Source organism: Quercus lobata, chromosome 2, assembly GCF_001633185.2.
Source record: "Quercus lobata isolate SW786 chromosome 2, ValleyOak3.0 Primary Assembly, whole genome shotgun sequence".
NCBI lineage: Eukaryota > Viridiplantae > Streptophyta > Magnoliopsida > Fagales > Fagaceae > Quercus > Quercus lobata.
This window is the reverse complement of record NC_044905.1, coordinates 7,663,925-7,682,115: the sequence shown is the minus strand read 5'-3', so window position 1 is coordinate 7,682,115 and position 18,191 is coordinate 7,663,925. Positions and strand designations below refer to the sequence as shown.

At 35.4% G+C, this 18,191-nt stretch overlaps 1 protein-coding gene across 2 annotated transcripts; it reads right to left on the bottom strand.

The window, feature by feature from the left end:
- Positions 1–10,078: 10,078 nt before the first annotated feature.
- LOC115975218 lies at positions 10,079–16,322 on the bottom strand. 2 transcript variants are annotated; one of them, XM_031095920.1, is made up of 7 exons: positions 16,100–16,322; positions 12,939–13,039; positions 12,049–12,827; positions 11,853–11,940; positions 11,283–11,678; positions 10,366–11,190; positions 10,079–10,260 (listed from the first exon to the last, which is right to left on the bottom strand). In XM_031095920.1, the coding sequence occupies exons 4-6, from the start codon at positions 11,904–11,906 to the stop codon at positions 10,663–10,665; spliced, it is 978 nt and encodes a 325-aa protein (XP_030951780.1). In that variant the 5' UTR covers positions 11,907–11,940; positions 12,049–12,827; positions 12,939–13,039; positions 16,100–16,322; the 3' UTR covers positions 10,079–10,260; positions 10,366–10,662. The 2 variants fall into 2 exon arrangements, with proteins under 2 accessions (XP_030951780.1, XP_030951781.1); XM_031095921.1 differs by having other exon boundaries at positions 11,346–11,678.
- Between the last annotated feature and the right edge of the window lie 1,869 nt (positions 16,323–18,191).

Below are 18,191 nucleotides of genomic sequence, written 5' to 3'. Positions count from 1 at the left end.
TCACTCTTCTAGTAGTTATATATAATTCCTAGCCAACAAAAATTAGTTGGGCTCTTAGATTGTAATATTCAAAGGTAAATAAAGGGGAATAGAAGAAAGAAATCTAATGAAAGCATGAAGAACATTTAAAGCAATTACTTATCCTCTTTTGATTAATCACAATTGCCAAAATAAAAAACTAAGAATAATTAACAAAGCACTACAACAGAGCCACCATGAATTAGAAATGTAAAGCAACAGAGCACATTAAGAGAAGTAAAATAAGACAAAGCAAACACCTCTTTAATTAGTTTTAGAAAAGATTGTTGAGGCCACTTTTAACTAGCAATTAGATTGCTAGTGAGACCCATAAAATTAGCAAAAATAAATTTAACAATAGTAAAAATAAGCTGAATAGTAAAAAAACTGTCTTTTTCAACCAATGTCATTCGCAACCTAAATATATAACGACAATAATTGACTCATAAAAGCCAAGTTCATTCTCTTATTGAGTGTCAATTCACTTACCAAACTCTTGACTAAAAAAGACAAAGGTTTTCTCTACAAATAAATAATAATAATAAAAAAAATAAAATAAAAAAGACAAAAGTCTATGTCCCATCCCATCCCATCAATCCATGGAAGTCAATGATTTCCATAGATAATTCTCAATGGTTTACATCAAAGAATTTACTAAAAAATTATTCACATTAAAGAAAAAAAAAAGAAAAAAAAAAGAGATAAACAAAGTCTCTCATGGCATAAAAAGAATTGAACAAACTATTTTCATCTACAACATTTTTCCTTATACACACGATGAAAGAACCAAGTATTTTGTATTGAAACAATAGTGGTTAGGATTATTCAGCCAAAATGGGAAATTAACCCTGATTTTCAAATATTATAATCAATAGACTATGTTTTCAAACTATATTTTTTACTAGCATCTCGAGTCTAAGAGGCTCGATTTAGGGCCTTTGAGACTCGATTTTTATGAGTTGATCACGTCTGATATGACACTTTTTCCACGTGGCGACCACGTAGAAATCAAGTCTCTAAGACTCAATTTATATAATTCCCATTTTCTCTTTCAATTCCCAAATTCTCAGGTCCAACAAACAAACACAACACATTTTTAGGTCCGAGCTCGTCGACCCAGGTCGTACGGCCAGGTCGCACTGGCCTGGGTCAGTTTGATTTTCAGATTTTTTGATTTTTGGGTTTGGGTTTCCGATGGGTCAATTTGATTTTCAAATTGGATTTTGTTCTTGGGTTTTTTGAGACTTTGGAAGTTTGAGAAAGGAGAGTGGGAGAAGGACACTTGAAAATATCTGTACTGTGAATGTTGCAGATGTAAATCGAGTCTTAGAGACTCGATTTACAGGTGGATGCCACGTGAAAAAAGTGCCAACTCAAACCCGATTAGAACATAAAAACCGACCTTCAAAGACTCGATTTATAGTCCAAAATCGAGCCTCTTAGTCTCGAGATGCTAGTAAAAAATCTAGTTTGAAAACGTGGCCTACTAATTATAATGTTTGAAAATCAGGGTTAATTTCCCAGAAAGTCCGAATTATTCAGCAAAAAACAAAAACAATAGTGGTTAGGATTGAAGAAAATGACCACTTTTAGGACAAGGCATACTACACAAAATCCTTTATACTTTCACATATTCCATATGCCTTTTGCTTCACGAAATAAGCCATGTACTGGTGATTTAAGAACCACCTTTTGTTGTGTGTCACGTCATGTTCGTAAACCCAATTTGCATACAACAAATAGTGATTTTCCCATCACTTCCCACCACCATGGAGTACCTAAAAGACTTGAGCTTTTTGTAAAATAGTAAAGCTTTTATTGAGGTATCCTATCGACATACCTATATGTTTGCTATTGAATTTGAATCCATTTCTTTTAGCAATGAAAACAATGATCTCCAGCTGTTACAAAGACTATATTAGTGAAAAAGGAGAGAAAAAAGAAGGGGGAGGGGGGTGGATAAAGACCAATCAAAAGGGAAACAAAAATAAGAAATACTCTATACTCTTGTGGTTGTGCCTTAACATAAACATAGCAGACAACCACTACCAATAATCCAACAAAATAAGACCAACTTCCATGTTAAACACCCCACATACCCTTTTTTTTTCTTTTTTACTTCCCCCCTTTTTTCTCTTCTTGTTTTTAAGAAAAATGTTAGACATCCCATATCCATAATGAACAACACCCATCAATGTCAAGGAGTTTTCCCCATGTGCCCTTACCACTAGCACCATCTGTCCATATCAATTAAAGAGAAGAGCAGTCGATTATTATACAAGAAAAGGTGCTTTGAAAACCCACTAATAATAATATCAAAAGCCAAAGTTGCCTTTTTTTTAAAGTCAAGTTCGTATTTCTTTTTCTCCACATGGTTTCTCTTTATGTTTTAAATGTAAAACATTCTAGTGAATTACCACCAATGGTTTCTCTTCATTCGAGCCTTGGCAGAACAAAAATCACCCAAAAAAAAAAAAAACTAAAATGAAAAACCTAAAGGACTGTGATTAATGATTTGATCTCAAATAGCAAAACAATTAAAAAAAATCCTAAAACTATTTTCTAGAGATCTGATTGCAGACTTCTCAACACAAACACAATTTAGATGGCATAAATCCTACATTAATATCTCTGAGCCAACAACAACAACCAAAAAAAAAAAAAGGCTTTTGTATTGGAGAGTTGGAATCTACAACGACAACAAAGAAAGAATAAAATACCATGAATGAGAGAGAGAGAATGACATACTTGATTGAGTAGGGGCCTCCTCCAAATGCCTGATTTTGTCTCTTAGATACTTGCAATGAAATAATTAAAATTTAAAAAAAATTAGTATCAACAAAACCAATATTTATATATCCAATATTTTGCACTACTTCTAATCAATATAATTAATTAAAAAAACAATAGTATCAGTGTTTTCTTAGAAGTTAGAAACGAAAAAAGAAATCAAGATTCAATAGTTGATTCCATATTTTCCTAGAAACCAAATAGAAAATGATTACAGAGAGAGTGAACCTGAAGTTAATTTAGAGGTGAATCCAGTAGTGGAGTGCTAGCCAGTGAGGATGGAGAGAAAGAGAGAAGAAGAGTGATGGCTATCATGGCTTAGTGAGGGAAACAAATTTTGGGGGAAAAATTTTTTGGAAAATTTTGGATTGGAAAAATAAAATAAGACAAATTTATTTTAAGTAAAAAATAAAAATAAAAGAAGACAATTTTAATTAATTACCATTTTTGACTAGCAATTACCATTTTGTCATGCATTTTATAATTGTACATGAATCAAACACATTTATATATTTAAGTGAGTTAATGAGTGCAAAATATTAGGAATATAATATTAATGAGTTATGAAATAAAATTTAAAAACAAAAAAAAAATCACATATACTCAATAAAAATCACCACACAACTTTCTCCAAAAAAAAACCACACAACAAAAATTATCACACGTTCTATCTTATTAAAAAAAAAAATTTTAAAAAATGATCATAGCTATTTTTAAATGTATGTAAGAATTTTAATATATGACTAACTGCGTTTACTTTTTGAAAATATATATATATATATATATGTATATATATATGACTAATTGGATGGTCAGATTGAGGGAACATAACCGTACAAGTACACAACACATGTCCATCACGCACCATACTTAGATTTGAAATCGAACCGTTGGATTTGAAGAGTGTAATAAAATGTTAATTCTAGTAAATTATGGTCACAATCAAACGATTGGATTTAGAGAAGGGCACAATCAAAATTTAGTCAAAGTTTGTCAAACCCGGTCAAACTTAATAGATGGTCCCGATACCACTGGACATGGTGAAATTTATATTCAAGTCTTGATCAATAGGATTGAAGAGTATGGTGACATACTGGTGTTGGTGAAATTTGAGACCAATTTAATAGTCAAATTGAGTAAACATAACCATACAAGTACACAGCTCATGTCCATCATGTGCCATACTTAGATTTGAAATCTAACCGTTAGATTTGAAGAGTATAATGAAAGGTTAATTTTAGTAAATTATGGTCACAATCAAATGATTGGATTTAGAAAAATGTGTGGTCAAAGTTTAGTCAAAGTTGGTCAAACCCCATCAAACTTAATAGATGGTCCTGATATCACTGGACTTTGTAAAATTCATATTTAAATCTTGATCATTAGGATTGAAGAGTATGGTGATATATTGATGTTGATGAAATTTGAGGCCAATTTGGATGGTTAGATTGAGAGAATATATATAGCCATATAGGTACACAACACATGTCCATCACATGTCATACTTAGATTTGAAATTTAACCGTTGGATTTCAAGAGTGTAATTAAAGCTTCATTCTAGTAATTAAATGGTTGGATTTAGAGAAAGGAGCGGTTAAAGTTGGTCAAACCCGATCAAACTTAATAGATGGTCTTGATACCATTGGATTTGGTGAAATTCATATTCAAATCTTAATCATTAGTATTGAAGAGTATGGTGACATATTGGTGTTGGTAAAATTTGAGACTAATTGGATGGTCAGATTGAGATAATATATATAGCCATATAGGTACACAACACATGTCCATTACATGCCATTCTTAGATTTGAAATCTAACCATTGGATTTGAAGAGTGTAATGAAAAGTTCATTCTGGTAAATTATGATCACAATTAAATGATTTGATTTAGAGAAAGACACAGCTAAAGTTTAGTTAAAGTTGGTCAAACCCAACCAAACTTAATAGATGGTCCTGATATTATTGGACTTGGTGAAATTCATATTTAAATCTTGATCATTAGGATTGAAGAGTATGGTGACATATTGGTGTTGGTAAAATTTGAGAACAATTGGATAGTCAGATTGAGAAAACATAGTCATATAGGTACACAACACATGTTCATCACATGCCATATTTATATTTGAAATCTAACTGTTAGATTTGAAGAGTGTAATGAAAGGTTAATTCTGGTAAATTATGGTCACAATTAAACGGTTGGATTTAGAGAAAGTCACGGTCAAAGTTTAATCAAAGCTAATCAAACCTGGTCAAATTTAATAGATGGTCCCGAGACTACTGGACTTGGTGAAAATCATATTCAAATCTTAATCATTAGGATTGAAGAGTATGGTGACATATTAGTGTTGGTGAAATTTGAGACCAATTAGATGGTCAGATTGAGAAAACATAACCATACAGGTACACAACACATATCTATCACACACCAAACTTAGATTTGAAATCTAACCGTTGGATCTGAAGAGTGCAATGAAAAGTTAATTTTGGTAAATTATGATCACAATCCAATGGTCAGATTTAGAAAAATGTGCGGTTAAAGTTTAATTTAAGTTGGTCAAACCCAGTCAAACTTAATAGAAAGTCCCGATACCACTAGATTTGGCGAAATTAATATTCAAATATTGATAATTGGGGGCTTCAATCGACTAACGGCGGCAATGAGTGCTAATAGAGAAAGGCCCAATCTAGGGTTTGAGAGTGAGAATGCATGGTAGTGGTGGGAAGATCGATATTTGGGTATTGAGATCAATGATGTGAGATTTTAATTTAAGAGAGAGAGAGAGTGTGTGTGTGTTTTAGAGGGATACAATTGGATGAGAAATGAAAAGGTTAGGGTATAAATTGATAGATTTAGGTGGGAGGGAAAAAAAAGGGAAAAAAATTGAACTAGTTATGGGAAATTCAAAGGTCTATTGCGGCGGTCACAAACTTGCCGCTATAACTAAGGAAAAGTACTGCTAAAACTTACATATTGCGGCGGTTCTATTTACTGCCACTATAGTGCACCGCAAAAGATTATAACTACTGCGGTGGTTCAAAAAAAAGGGCAATATGGGACATATAGCAGCAATTTTTGCACCCACCGCAATAGTACATATTTCTTGTAGTGAAAGTACTATAAATAAAGGTAAAAGTTAACTGAAAAGTTTACGCTTAAGTTAGGTATTTGTCCCCACTCAAGTTTTAAAAATGATAGGAACTATTAACTTTCTGCTTAAGAATAAGCACCTCATTCTACTTATCATTTGCTCCACTTTTTGCAAGATTCTCAGCTACTCTTCTTGGGTAGTTGAGCAATTTCCCTCGTCCATTAAATTGAAAATTGCAATTATTGGAACTATTCGCGATCTCTTTTCAAATTTATCTATAGGGCAGCCGCAGGCACATTAATTGGCTTATGTTTTCAGTTTATAAAAACATATTTACACACTTTGTGAAAGAGTTTTTTCCCTTTATATATGGATCAAATATATATAATATGATCACAAAATAATGTATCATGCATCCCAAAACAGTATTATTTTATTTTGATTAAAGGTTAGAAATAACAGTATCCTCTTCCACTTACAACAAATGTGAAAGTTTAGCACCAAACATATTTATCTTTATTAACACATTATCATTAATTCTCAATTGCAAATGAAAATTAGTGTGGGGATTATCAGTTCATTTCAAGCTTGTGTATAAGAATTTGAGTAATAGGGTATATATAATCTACCCAATACAAATAAACTTGAAACCAATGCCAGGGTAGCCTGACTCCTCCTGAGTCATGAAATTAATTTGCATTCCCTCCTTGTACTCTTTTCAATTTTAGAAAAATTAAAAGTGGGTTTTTTTGCCTCAGTGAATGTTTTATAATTTTTTAGGGTCCGTTTGGTAATATTGTTATAATAACGTTATTTAAATATTATGAAAATACGTATTGGTAAAAAAGTGTGTGAAAATACGTATTGTGTTATTTAAACAATAAAAACTGTTGTTTAGGCAATACAATCAAACACTTCCTTAGAATGTGTGTTGGCGCGCCTTGTATAACCAAAATTGGCTTCTTCTTCTTTTTTCTTTTTTTCTTTTTTTCCTCTACATTTATCTCTACTTTACTATGTATATTTTCAAATCTCTTTCAAAATCATTAATTAACAATTTATAATTTTGAACTAAAGGTGTGTCAATATAAATTCATATTTTGCCAGATTGAAATAGTAAAAATGATCCACATGGATTAAATATATAATAATAAAATAGTGAACAAGACTTGAAATGAGATGTTATAATCGTTTCGACCAAAAGAAATGGAGTTTAGGGTCCGTTTGGATTGAGCTTATTGTTGTTGAAACTGAAAACTGAAAACACTGTAGCAAATTATTTTTTAAATGTGTAAATAGTATCATGGGACTCATTTTTAATATTTTTTAATATATGAACAGTGTCAACACAGTACGTGAACAGTGTATTTACTGTTTATAACAGTAAAATTTGTCCCCAAATGTCAACAAATGCGGGCCAAAAAAAAAAAAATAATAAAAAAAAAAAAAAAAAAAAAAAAAAGAGGAGAAAACGCAAACGCAAAACGCCGGGGCCAAACGCCCTCTATATCGGTATATATTTATCATGCATGATCGGTATTGCATGCCATGCAGGGAAAGCCATTATCTTGATGGTAGCGATCATTTCATTTCAAAAAAAAGAAAAAAAAAAAGAAACAAAACTTGATGGTGGTGACCATATATATGGGGCCCCCTTTTTCAGACAATAATCGACATGGGAGCCACTAACATATATGATACGATAGATGCATTTAATGATCACCGCAAATAAAGTTTACCTTCGTATTCGTACAGAGTAAATCACCTGCGTGTCTGACTTCATGTTAGGTGAAAGTACGGAATGGTGAAGATCGTACTATAGATTGAGATTAGCACTGTGTTTGGAAAGGGGGGAAGGGAAGAGAAAAGAAGGGAAAAACAATGACGGTACTGTTTGGTTGTCGAAAAGAAAAGTTGAGAAGTTGAAGTGATTCTTCTGGGCAAAATGACCAAATATCATTTTTTTTGAAATTTTTAGTAAAAGAGTACTGTTTCGGAAATAATTTAGAATCTACCACTTTTTGTGGTACTCGAACTCATCCTTCCACTGTGGCACGTTGGCGTGGAAAGGGGGAATTTAAAATTCCCTTAGTACTTGAGCTTCATAAGCTCGAGTACTGTTTAAATAGTACTCGAGCTCATGAAGCTCGAGTACCACTTTTCCTTTAATGCACAACCTACTACTATTGACGTGAACTGTAATAGTAGGTGTACAATAAATGGTACTCGAGTCTGTTGAACTCGAGTACCTTTTAACCAAAACCCCTCTTTTCCATTTCCGTTTCTTTCCCATTTTTGTCTCTGTTCCATTTTTCCATTTCCGTCTGTGAGTCAGAAACTCTCTTATTCCTCCATGTGCGAGTCAGAAATTTGAAGCATAGACTTTACTCTTGGGTCACCATCTGCAAGTGTACTCTCAGTGTCTCCATCCACCAACGTGTTGTCCATTTATCCTTTGGGCAGACCCTGTTGTGACCAGTACATAGAGGTAATAATGCTTAATTTTTAGATATGACATTTTTGCAATAGTGGGAGTAAAATGCTAAATTTTTAGATTGTGTTCGTATGAGATTTTTGTGCATGAGTTTCATGTATTGAAATTTGCAATATTAACTGCTGATATATATATGTACAATTGCTTATATATATATATATATATATATATATATATATATATATATGTAGTTGCACGATTTTCCTGGCCCAAATTCGATTGATCAGGCCCTGGCTCAAAGCGCAACCCACAATAAATATTTGTAGAGGATGGGTCAAAGAACTTGGTCTCAGTGAGTCTATTCGGTCTGATATATGGACAGCATTGTTGCAGAAAATAAAAACACCAGAATGGATCTCTCACGTATAAGTTTATTTCTTTAGTTCCTCCTACAGAATTTTTCGTCCCCTTCTTTGAGGGACTCCACTACATTATATAGTTCCCCTCCTCTCATCTCAACCTTACACCTGTTGATAATCTAAGCATCTACTTGAGTGCCTGTCCCATCAGACGCCCTCATCTCTCCCCATGTGAGTTGCAGAGGCCAAGGCGGTACTGTTCAGGGGTCATTTCCTCATTAATGCGGCCAAGAGGGTGGTTGGGGCGCAATTAATGTGGTGGTAGCTCTCCCTGGGATATTTTGGATTTTATTCATTTTATATGTTGAGAAGGTGAACTGAGTTGGCTGGGGAGAGTTCCCCGTCTGGACTTCGTGACGTCCGAGGAGGAGTTACTCCTCGGAAAGGTTACCTCCTCGTTATTGGGATTGAATAGTGCTTCATGTGTGGTTTCTCTTCGGACAGGACGCTCCTCGGACGGGCCTGATTTTGGAATAGCCCATTATTTCTGGGCCAGGCCCCACAATATATATAATGTAAGTGAACTCAAATATATATATATATATATATATATGTACAACTGCTGATATATATGTCTATATATTTGATGGGTTTTAACTTTTAAAGATTGGTCGACTTCTTCTAAAAAAAAAAAAGTTGCTCGGTTGGTCCACATCTTGAACATGAGCAAAACGTTAGTGTCACGTGATTATCTGATTCAAGACAATAATTTGATTGGATTTTGGTAAATGCATTATCCTCTTTTCGAAAAAAAAAAATCCATTAAATATATATGGATTGGAATTCAATATTTTTTTTTCTTGTATATGTATTTTAATGAATTTTATTGGATTACATTTTTCCTTATATCTTCCTTATTTGGAAATTTGTTTAAAAGTTAGAAATCAATAATTGTCTCATATTATATATATATATATATATATATATATATATATATATCTATATATATATGATTCTATAATTGTGATAGAGAGTGCATTACTTGACCAAGCTCATTCCTAATTTTCACCCTAATACCAGCACAATTTTCTAACTGAAAAGAGGAGAGATTTAAATCTTAAGGAATATCAAAATGTGTCAACCAACTCAGTTACAAAACTCTGGGCATAACTATCTTGTATTTAAAATATTTAAATTTCAAGTTTTTTGTATTTTAGAATAATGCAAGAAAATAATTAATTAAAAAACAATCATGCATATTTATGAGTTTTTGGATTTCATAGTATAGTAAATAACCCATGATTAACACAAAATTTGACAATCATGTTAATAATATAGAGAACAAGGAATCCAATGGGAAGAGAGAGAGAGAGATAGAGGAATCCAAATCTTCATGTTCATTGCCAAAATATATGTGCTACTATATATATATCACCAAAGAACAAGAAGATCCTATACATGACAAAAAGATCCTACACCATTACAAACCCAAAGTAGCACAAATTCTTGCCCATTCTTGAATCATTCTCGTTTTCTTCTCCTCACCGGTTCCTTGACTGGTCTCACCTTGCCTGAAAACAACACAACAAGAACACAACACAAGCAAATATTAATATGCAAATGATTTAACTATAAAGTGATGTATATGTAATTGGTATAGAATCAAACCATAGTACCATGTCCAGTCCCACAGTCAGGAGGATGTGTCTGTGTGCGTTACGGCCTTCGTGGCCGATCCTCGATATGCAAAGGCTCTGGTGGGGGGGTGGGTATCTGTGTCTGGATGAACTCGGTATGCACAAACTTAGGGGGGACGGCAACAGGGGTCGGTCGCCCAGGAGTGGGCATGAACCTCATCTCATCTCTACCATGTACAATTGCGGGGGCAGGGTCGGCAGTCAGTGGGGGAGACGTACGGGTGGTGGGCAACGGAGACGTACTAAGGGATGTGGGTGGGCAAGTACCATCGCTCCTCATGGATGGGGACCAGATGTGTCTCCATGGGCAAACGTATGGGATGGACCCGCATCATCGTGTGCCATGGAGCCTACGTCATAAGCAGTGTCGTCCCACATCTCATCTGTTGTCTGACTTGCTTCCTCCATGGTGTGGTCATGCACGGGTGTGTGACGCCGAGTAGATGTGGGCACGGGTGTGTGACGCCGAATAGATGTGGGCACGGGTGTGTGACGCGAACCAGATGTCGGACGCTGAGCAGATGTGGGACGTCGACTAGATGTGGGCACAGGTGTGTGACGCTGACCAGATGTGGGAGGCCGACTAGATGTATGACGCTGGCTAGATTGATGGCCTACACGCCCTTGATGTCCACCTGCTTGCCAACCACGCTGTACAGCTAGTTCACTTGTGTTGCCCACGTCACATGCATGGTCCAAGGATAACCAACCGATCTCTTCAACAGCTTGCAAGGCATTAATACAGTCGGTGTAGATCTCAGACCTTGGTTCACACTTCGTTATAATGCGCAACTGCGATTCAACCTGTCACAAATATACAAGAGTAATGTTAGTCGGTTTAACTAAACTATGCGAAGCAAAATACATTTACAACGAAACAATCTTTGTAAATTTACTAATGTGTCCCAGTACGAAGTCTCTTTTGTAATATGGCGAACAGTGCGGGAGCGAAACCAAACCATGTACTCGTCATTGTAGCTCATCTCCCCGTGAAAGGCCGGTGCATCGGCAATTGTGGCGTGCGCAGCCCATTTAGCAATATGCGGGGCATGTACTTGGGCCCAATTTTCATTGTGCTTGCCCTGGAGGGTGATCTTTTGCAGTTCAATTGAAGTATCAACATCTTCAGGTATGCTTTGCTTCATCCCAAACTGTCGGAGAACACGTTCGGGATGATGGCATTCAACCACCCAAAAATGTATGAGCGGCACAATAGACCTCCATATGTGTTGGCCTACCGTACAATATGTGGGTAGAGAACCCAAATAATTTCTGTACGGCTCCCAAACAATCTGCAATAATTCAACAGATGCAAACAACCATATGAACAATATAATTAGAAAAAATGTGTAACGAATGTGAACAATACATGTAACTCTGAAATTAAAAATGTTTATTCATTTCAAAGTGAATTGTAAGTACAAAAACTACATGCCAAAGCGGTATTTGATTGTAAGACATGATACCTGATTTGGCCGTAGTGAAGTAAGCGACACACGATAGGCACGTAGGACGTGCATTGAATGTTCAGTTGTTATCTTAGCCCCTTTCCATCTAGCAAACAACACAGACATAACCTTCATATTAGTTACTTACATAGTTCCCATGTGAACAAAGTTAATGAGGAAATGTAAAACGATAACTATCTAAGATGCTAGATACCTGATAGCAAGTGGACCTGGAGGCAGTGCCTGGTGTGGATGCCTTATCACAGGACATATGTGGGAAAACCTCGCCCACGCCCACAACTGCACCAATAGTAGTGCACCCCCAATCTGCTTGGCTGTCTTCTCTGATACCTTACAGAGGTGTCTATAGAGTCAACTTAGTGCTGCACTACCCCAACTGTACTTCTTTCCGTTACTGATTGGATCGAAATATTGCAAATACCTAATTGAGATCCGTTATCCAGACTTATCCATAAATAGCGTACCACCTAACAACTCCAATATGTAAAAACGAGCATACTTCTGCATAAGCGCCTTAGGGGCGTCGACCGGGAGAAGGTTGCGAAACTGATCCTCAAGCCATTTGGCTTTTATGCTCGCCCCTTCCAGCACTCCAGTGTTCCTTTTTTTTCCAAGTTCTCTATTTGGCGGTTGGTACCCTAGCAGTCTACGGCAGACGTCACGTCAACTGCCCGTCAAGGGTATACTTTCCACCAACGGCAAGCCATCTACAGGTACCCCCATTATAACCTCCATATCTTGTAGTGTGATGGTCATCTCACCGTGGGGCAAGTGAAATGAGTGCGTCTCCGACCGCCATCTCTCCACTAACGCTGTGATCAATGCGTGGTCAATGTCCATATGTGGGACCCGAAGCAGCCCATCTAACCCCGCATCAGTGATATAAGCGAGAATTCGTGGATCTAACCCATCTACCCCTCCTTCAAACAGACCTTTGTCTCGATGACGACAAGTCAATACACCTGGCACTTCCTGCAAATAGAGCAGTGTAGTATTAATAATAATTACAGTACCACATAATAAGTACGCTTCAAAGTTAAATTCCAAAAATCTTTCGACTACATATATTGAACAAGTGCATACCTAGCCTTCCAAATGAGCATCCCAAAGCAAACTTGAACGATGCTCATCCTGCCTCGTCAACAAAGTCTATATACCGGATCCTGCTCCATGTGGGTCCATATCTGGCATTTGGAAACAACAGCAAGATAGTCTTATTTATTTATTTTTAATTATAAACAAATTTGTCTGAAAATGGCAACATTATTCATCTAATACAGCCTTTCACTGATTTAATAAATTATTTTAGAAAAGTTAGTTATCAAAGCATGTGTTTCTACAATTGATTCATTTTACAAATTAACTTAACATTTCTTTTGATAAATTAACATAGTATCAAAGCATGTGTTTCTACAATTGAAACTTATCTCTACACTACTAAAATAAATTATAAATAACATAAAAACGTGTTAAAATAATAATTAAATTCACTATTTTTTAACATGAGACAGAACTTTTTATCTTGCAATGTGTGCATGTGCGTGAGTGCGTGAAAAGATTTGTGCAGCTCATGGGTCCGGGATACAATTATAATTTTCCGAGTAACATTGGAAAGATATACATTTGGACCACAATACCAAGTTCCCGTTCACATTGGCAATCAGTATTCTCAAAACCATATCAGTTTCCTTAAAGAATAAGAGATTGAAGTCATTAATAAATTTTAATTGATTTAATTAGTACAAAATCTTGAAATAAATTTTGATGCTGTCACTTTTCGCCATTAACATTCGGTACAGCAAGCTAGCCCCAATCAGGGTCTTTGAAGGTGTGGAGTTGGCTACTTTGTTGTTTAGTAAGGTAGGGAACTCTACCTATGAACTATCATGCTATGCCAATGGGTTGTCCTCATAAAGCTACTATAGCATGGAATTGTTTTAGAAAGGATGAGAAACAATTGGTGCATATACATTTACATTTTGTGAATTGGCAGCTGCAACAAAGAATTTTAGGGCCGATTGTCTTTTGGGTGAAGGAGGTTTTGGACGAGTATATAAAGGGAGATTGGAGAGTAGCAATCAGGTATGTTGAGTTTGTCAGTTGTTATGCATTAAGAAATAAACAGAATTTCCCCCCAAACTGGTCCTCCAACTCACTAAATGGCAATTATAATAACCATTGACATCTGGTGTTAACTACATGATGTATTTAATAGTCACATTACTAGTTTAGACAGCTTAATGGTCATGTGATCAAAAACACATGGACGATTGTATGAACCACCACATGATATATTTTGAAGGAGATTCCTCTAATGGCGTTTCAAATGACCATCCATGTGTATTTAATTACATGATCTAGTAAGTTATTTAAACAATCACGTGACTATTTAATATGTCCTGTAATTGGAAGGACACATGAATGGTAATTTGGAAATTTTCTCCAAACAAATTTGGAGAAAAATTCAGTCTAAAAGTAAAGGATTTTCATCAACTACAAATATTTAGTGCCATTTATTAAAAACAGTTTAAGATGGTAGGTCCTTAAGCTGCATCTTTGGAATTTTTTTTATTTTTTATTTTTTATAGGTTTTGAAAGGGAAAACCTAATAAACCCAAATTCAAAAGGCAGTAAATATTTCTTGTCTTTTATGCGTCTGATTTTACTTTGCCTTGATGTATACTTCCTGTATGCTCAAGTGACACTATTTTTAATTATTTTAATCTATTTTTTCATTACTTAAAAAAAAAAAAAAAAAAAAAAAAAAAAAAAAAAAAAAAAAAAAAACGCAGTAAAACTTTCTTACCCACATCTCGACTTAAAAAGTTTAATAAAGCCTCCACTTGCTTGTATGCTAACACTGCCACCTCATCAAACCATTGCTACCATAACCCTAGTGCCTATCGCTATTTGCATCGTGTCTCCATCATCAACACAGTTGCTACAGCTACAAGATCCACCATGATTGCATTCAAATGTTCCTCTGTCAATACTCAATATTTAAAAATATCCTACCACAGAATTGCCATATTTTTCTCCATTATAACCATATCCGCCTCACCTGTAGATGGGGCCCCTAATACGGATTTCTGTTCATAAATTTTGCTTGTTTTAGATAGGAAAAAGGCGAAGGAAGTGAAAATTACGTAGTACAAGCAAACCACTCTTATACTTTTATGATGCAGGACAAGCTTTATTAAGCCCCAATACCAATTTTGTTGCGGGATATTTAAGAATTCAGCTCTAAATTAGATATCTTGATGAGATCTTTAAGGGTTCAGGAATAGGTTTGATATTTAAGGGTTTAGGTAGGTATAGATTTTCTTAAGCAATCACACTTAGGTAGGAGAAGGCAATCACACTGAGGTTTTTCTAACCTGCTAAAATTTTATTAAAATCAATTTCACTATAAATGTTATTGGCTACAATAAAAATATTAGGATTACTAATAACAAAGAAAGAGTACTTAAGAACTTCCAAACCAAAAAGGACTCAAAACATAACTCATGGACCTCTAGAATAGCCCATTCACCAAACTAGCACTACTTTATTAAAATTGAACCAGAAACTTTCTAACCTAAAGAAAGTTAATTCTAAGACTCAATAATAACTAAAGTGGCTTATAAAAGGTGCCAAGAAGTTGAAACTAGACCACAATTCTTGAATCTTTTGGTATTTAATCTTTTATTTTTTCCTTGAACTCTTTACTGTCGGCATATTTTTAACTCATGCCCAATTATACATAGGGGTAACTTTTGCAAAGAACTCCCACCAGAAATCATTTGTACTTTCAGCTTGTGTAGACATAAAAAATATACTTAGTTCCCATCATTTTGCTAACAATTGGGAGGATGCTTTCCTAGCCGTGGATTTTTTTTTTCCCTGTTATTACTGAGTTAGACATGCATTTAATGGTAATTGCTAATTGCTAATTCTCATCTCCCCTAAACTCATTTTACCTAATAATTACAAAATAAATAACCCTAAAGACAAGCACAACAAGACCAACATTCTAGTAATCACCCAAAACTAAAAATTAACTAACTAAATTGAATTGAATTCCTTAATTAATTCCTGGATCAAAACCCAGAATCAACTTATGCATAAAAATACAAAATTTACAAACACACACCCACTTTCAGTGGAATCTTTTTCTTCATAAAGTTACAACCGTTTGTTATCAGAAGCACAAAAGTAGTAATGAGCTCCAAACGACAGCGTTTAACGATCGAGAGAGAGAGTACCTTGGAGCGGAGTGAAGGGCTTGGAAATGAAAGCCTCTGTAACCTCACACTACGATTGAGTGCAGAAAATGTGAGAGAGATGAGACTCAGAGGTCGCCGCCGACGAAAGCCCTCTGCCGCCGATGTAAGTGAGAGTGAGTTTTTTTTGGTTCAGAGACGTTGAGAGTGAGGTTTGTATGTTCAGGTGTAAGTCAGACTGAGAGTGAGATTGAGAGTCTGAAAGTTTATGAAGCTCGAGTACTAAGGGAATTTTAAATTCCCCCTTTTCCACGTCAGCGTGCCACGGTAGAAGGGGAAAATGTGGTACTCGAGCTCACCAAGCTCGAGTACCACAAAAAATGGTAGATTCCAAATTATTTTCGAAACAGTGCTCTTTTGCTAAAAATTTCAAAAAAACATGGTATTTGGCCATTTTGGCCGATTCTTCTTGATCCCACTATTTCTGTATCAGCCTAATCTGGGCGGAAATGGCAAGAAGGGACATAAATAAATTCTTGGCCTCTTGGATCTACCACTTTATATTATTAAATGACTAATATGTCCTTAATACTTTTTAAAAATTACAAGTGTCAAGCGTATGAATTTTTCAAGTAAAAGTAAAAGTAAACATTTTACCTTTCCCTTCTCCATACAAACCAAACAAATGAGAGATAAAATTTTCCCATTTTCTTCTATCCTTTCTTTTCTATATTCAAATACATCAAAAAGAAATTAATGGGCAAATTGGGATAATTACACCCAAGATATTAGACCGGATCCAAATCCCAAACCGTACATGTTTACTCTTTTTTTTTTTTTGGTATAATAGTACAAGTGTATAGCTAAAATAATAATTGATAATGGTGCAAGTATGTAATAGTCTGATCTCTAAAAAAAGAAAAGAAAAAAAGTATGTAATAGTCCAATAATAATTGTATTGGATTCAGAACTTTTTTTTCTGTGTCTCTAAGAAAGTGGATGTCCTCTTCTTTTAGGCTTTAGAATATTTGTCCCTCTTTGTAGGTGTGTGTATCCTCTAAAGTACCAAGTGTGCTTGTAGAGCTTGTGGGTTTCTTTTTTTGGGGTTGAGGGAAACAGTGAGGTATTTTGTGGTGAATTTTCGTGAGGGAGAGAATGGAGGAATTGTCAAGATCATGGAAAAAATTATCACTAACAGAGAAGGAGGAATCCAGTTTTGTTATGCCTAAGATACAAAGAAAGAACGATTTTTGGATTGCGGCAAAGTTTCTAATTCCGCGAACACTAAATATGGATGTAGTGGGAAGAACGTTCAAACAAGTTTGGAGGTGCAGTGACGGTTATACGATACAAAATATGAATGATCATAAGGTTTTATTTGGTTTTGATGATGAGAGGGATGTTAATTGGATCTTGATGAATCAACCCTGGAGTTTTGATAAACATCTGGTGGTAGTTATGCAGTATGGTAATGGTGTCCCATTTAGATCCTTATCTTTCAACATGGTGATGTTATGGGTCCAGGTCTACGATATTCCCATACGGTTCATGACAACGGAGGTGGCTAAAAACCTGTGTGATATTATAGGGGAGGTGGTCAGGTCTATTGGTGCTGAAACAGAAGAAGGGAGTAGTTTTATAAGGGTAAGAGTTAAAGTCAATATAGCTGAACCGTTGTGCCAGGGGAGACTCATAACCCTTGAGAACGGTATAAAAACATGGATAGTATTTAAATACGAGAGATTGCCAAATTCTTGTTTTTGGTGTGGTAGGCTCTCACATGGTGATAGAGATTGTTCGCTATAGGTACAAAGCAAAGGAACTCTCAAGGAAGAAGATAGGCAATTTGGGCCTTCCCTAAAAGCAGCCCCCTATTATCCGATGAATCAAAGGGTGATCTACGTACCAGGATTTTTTGACAAATCGGGTTTGGAGGAGGATGAAGGATTGAAGAGAAAGGAGATCGATGCAAGGGAGGTGGCCGGAAACAAGAAACTGGGGAAGCAAACGGCTGGCCAGATGGAGATGGAAACCGAAGAGTTTGGGGAAGAAATAAATGCCGGTTTGAATGGGGCATCAGGAAGTGTTACAAACTTGGAAATGGCTACAAAAATAATGGGTGCGGTAATTGATT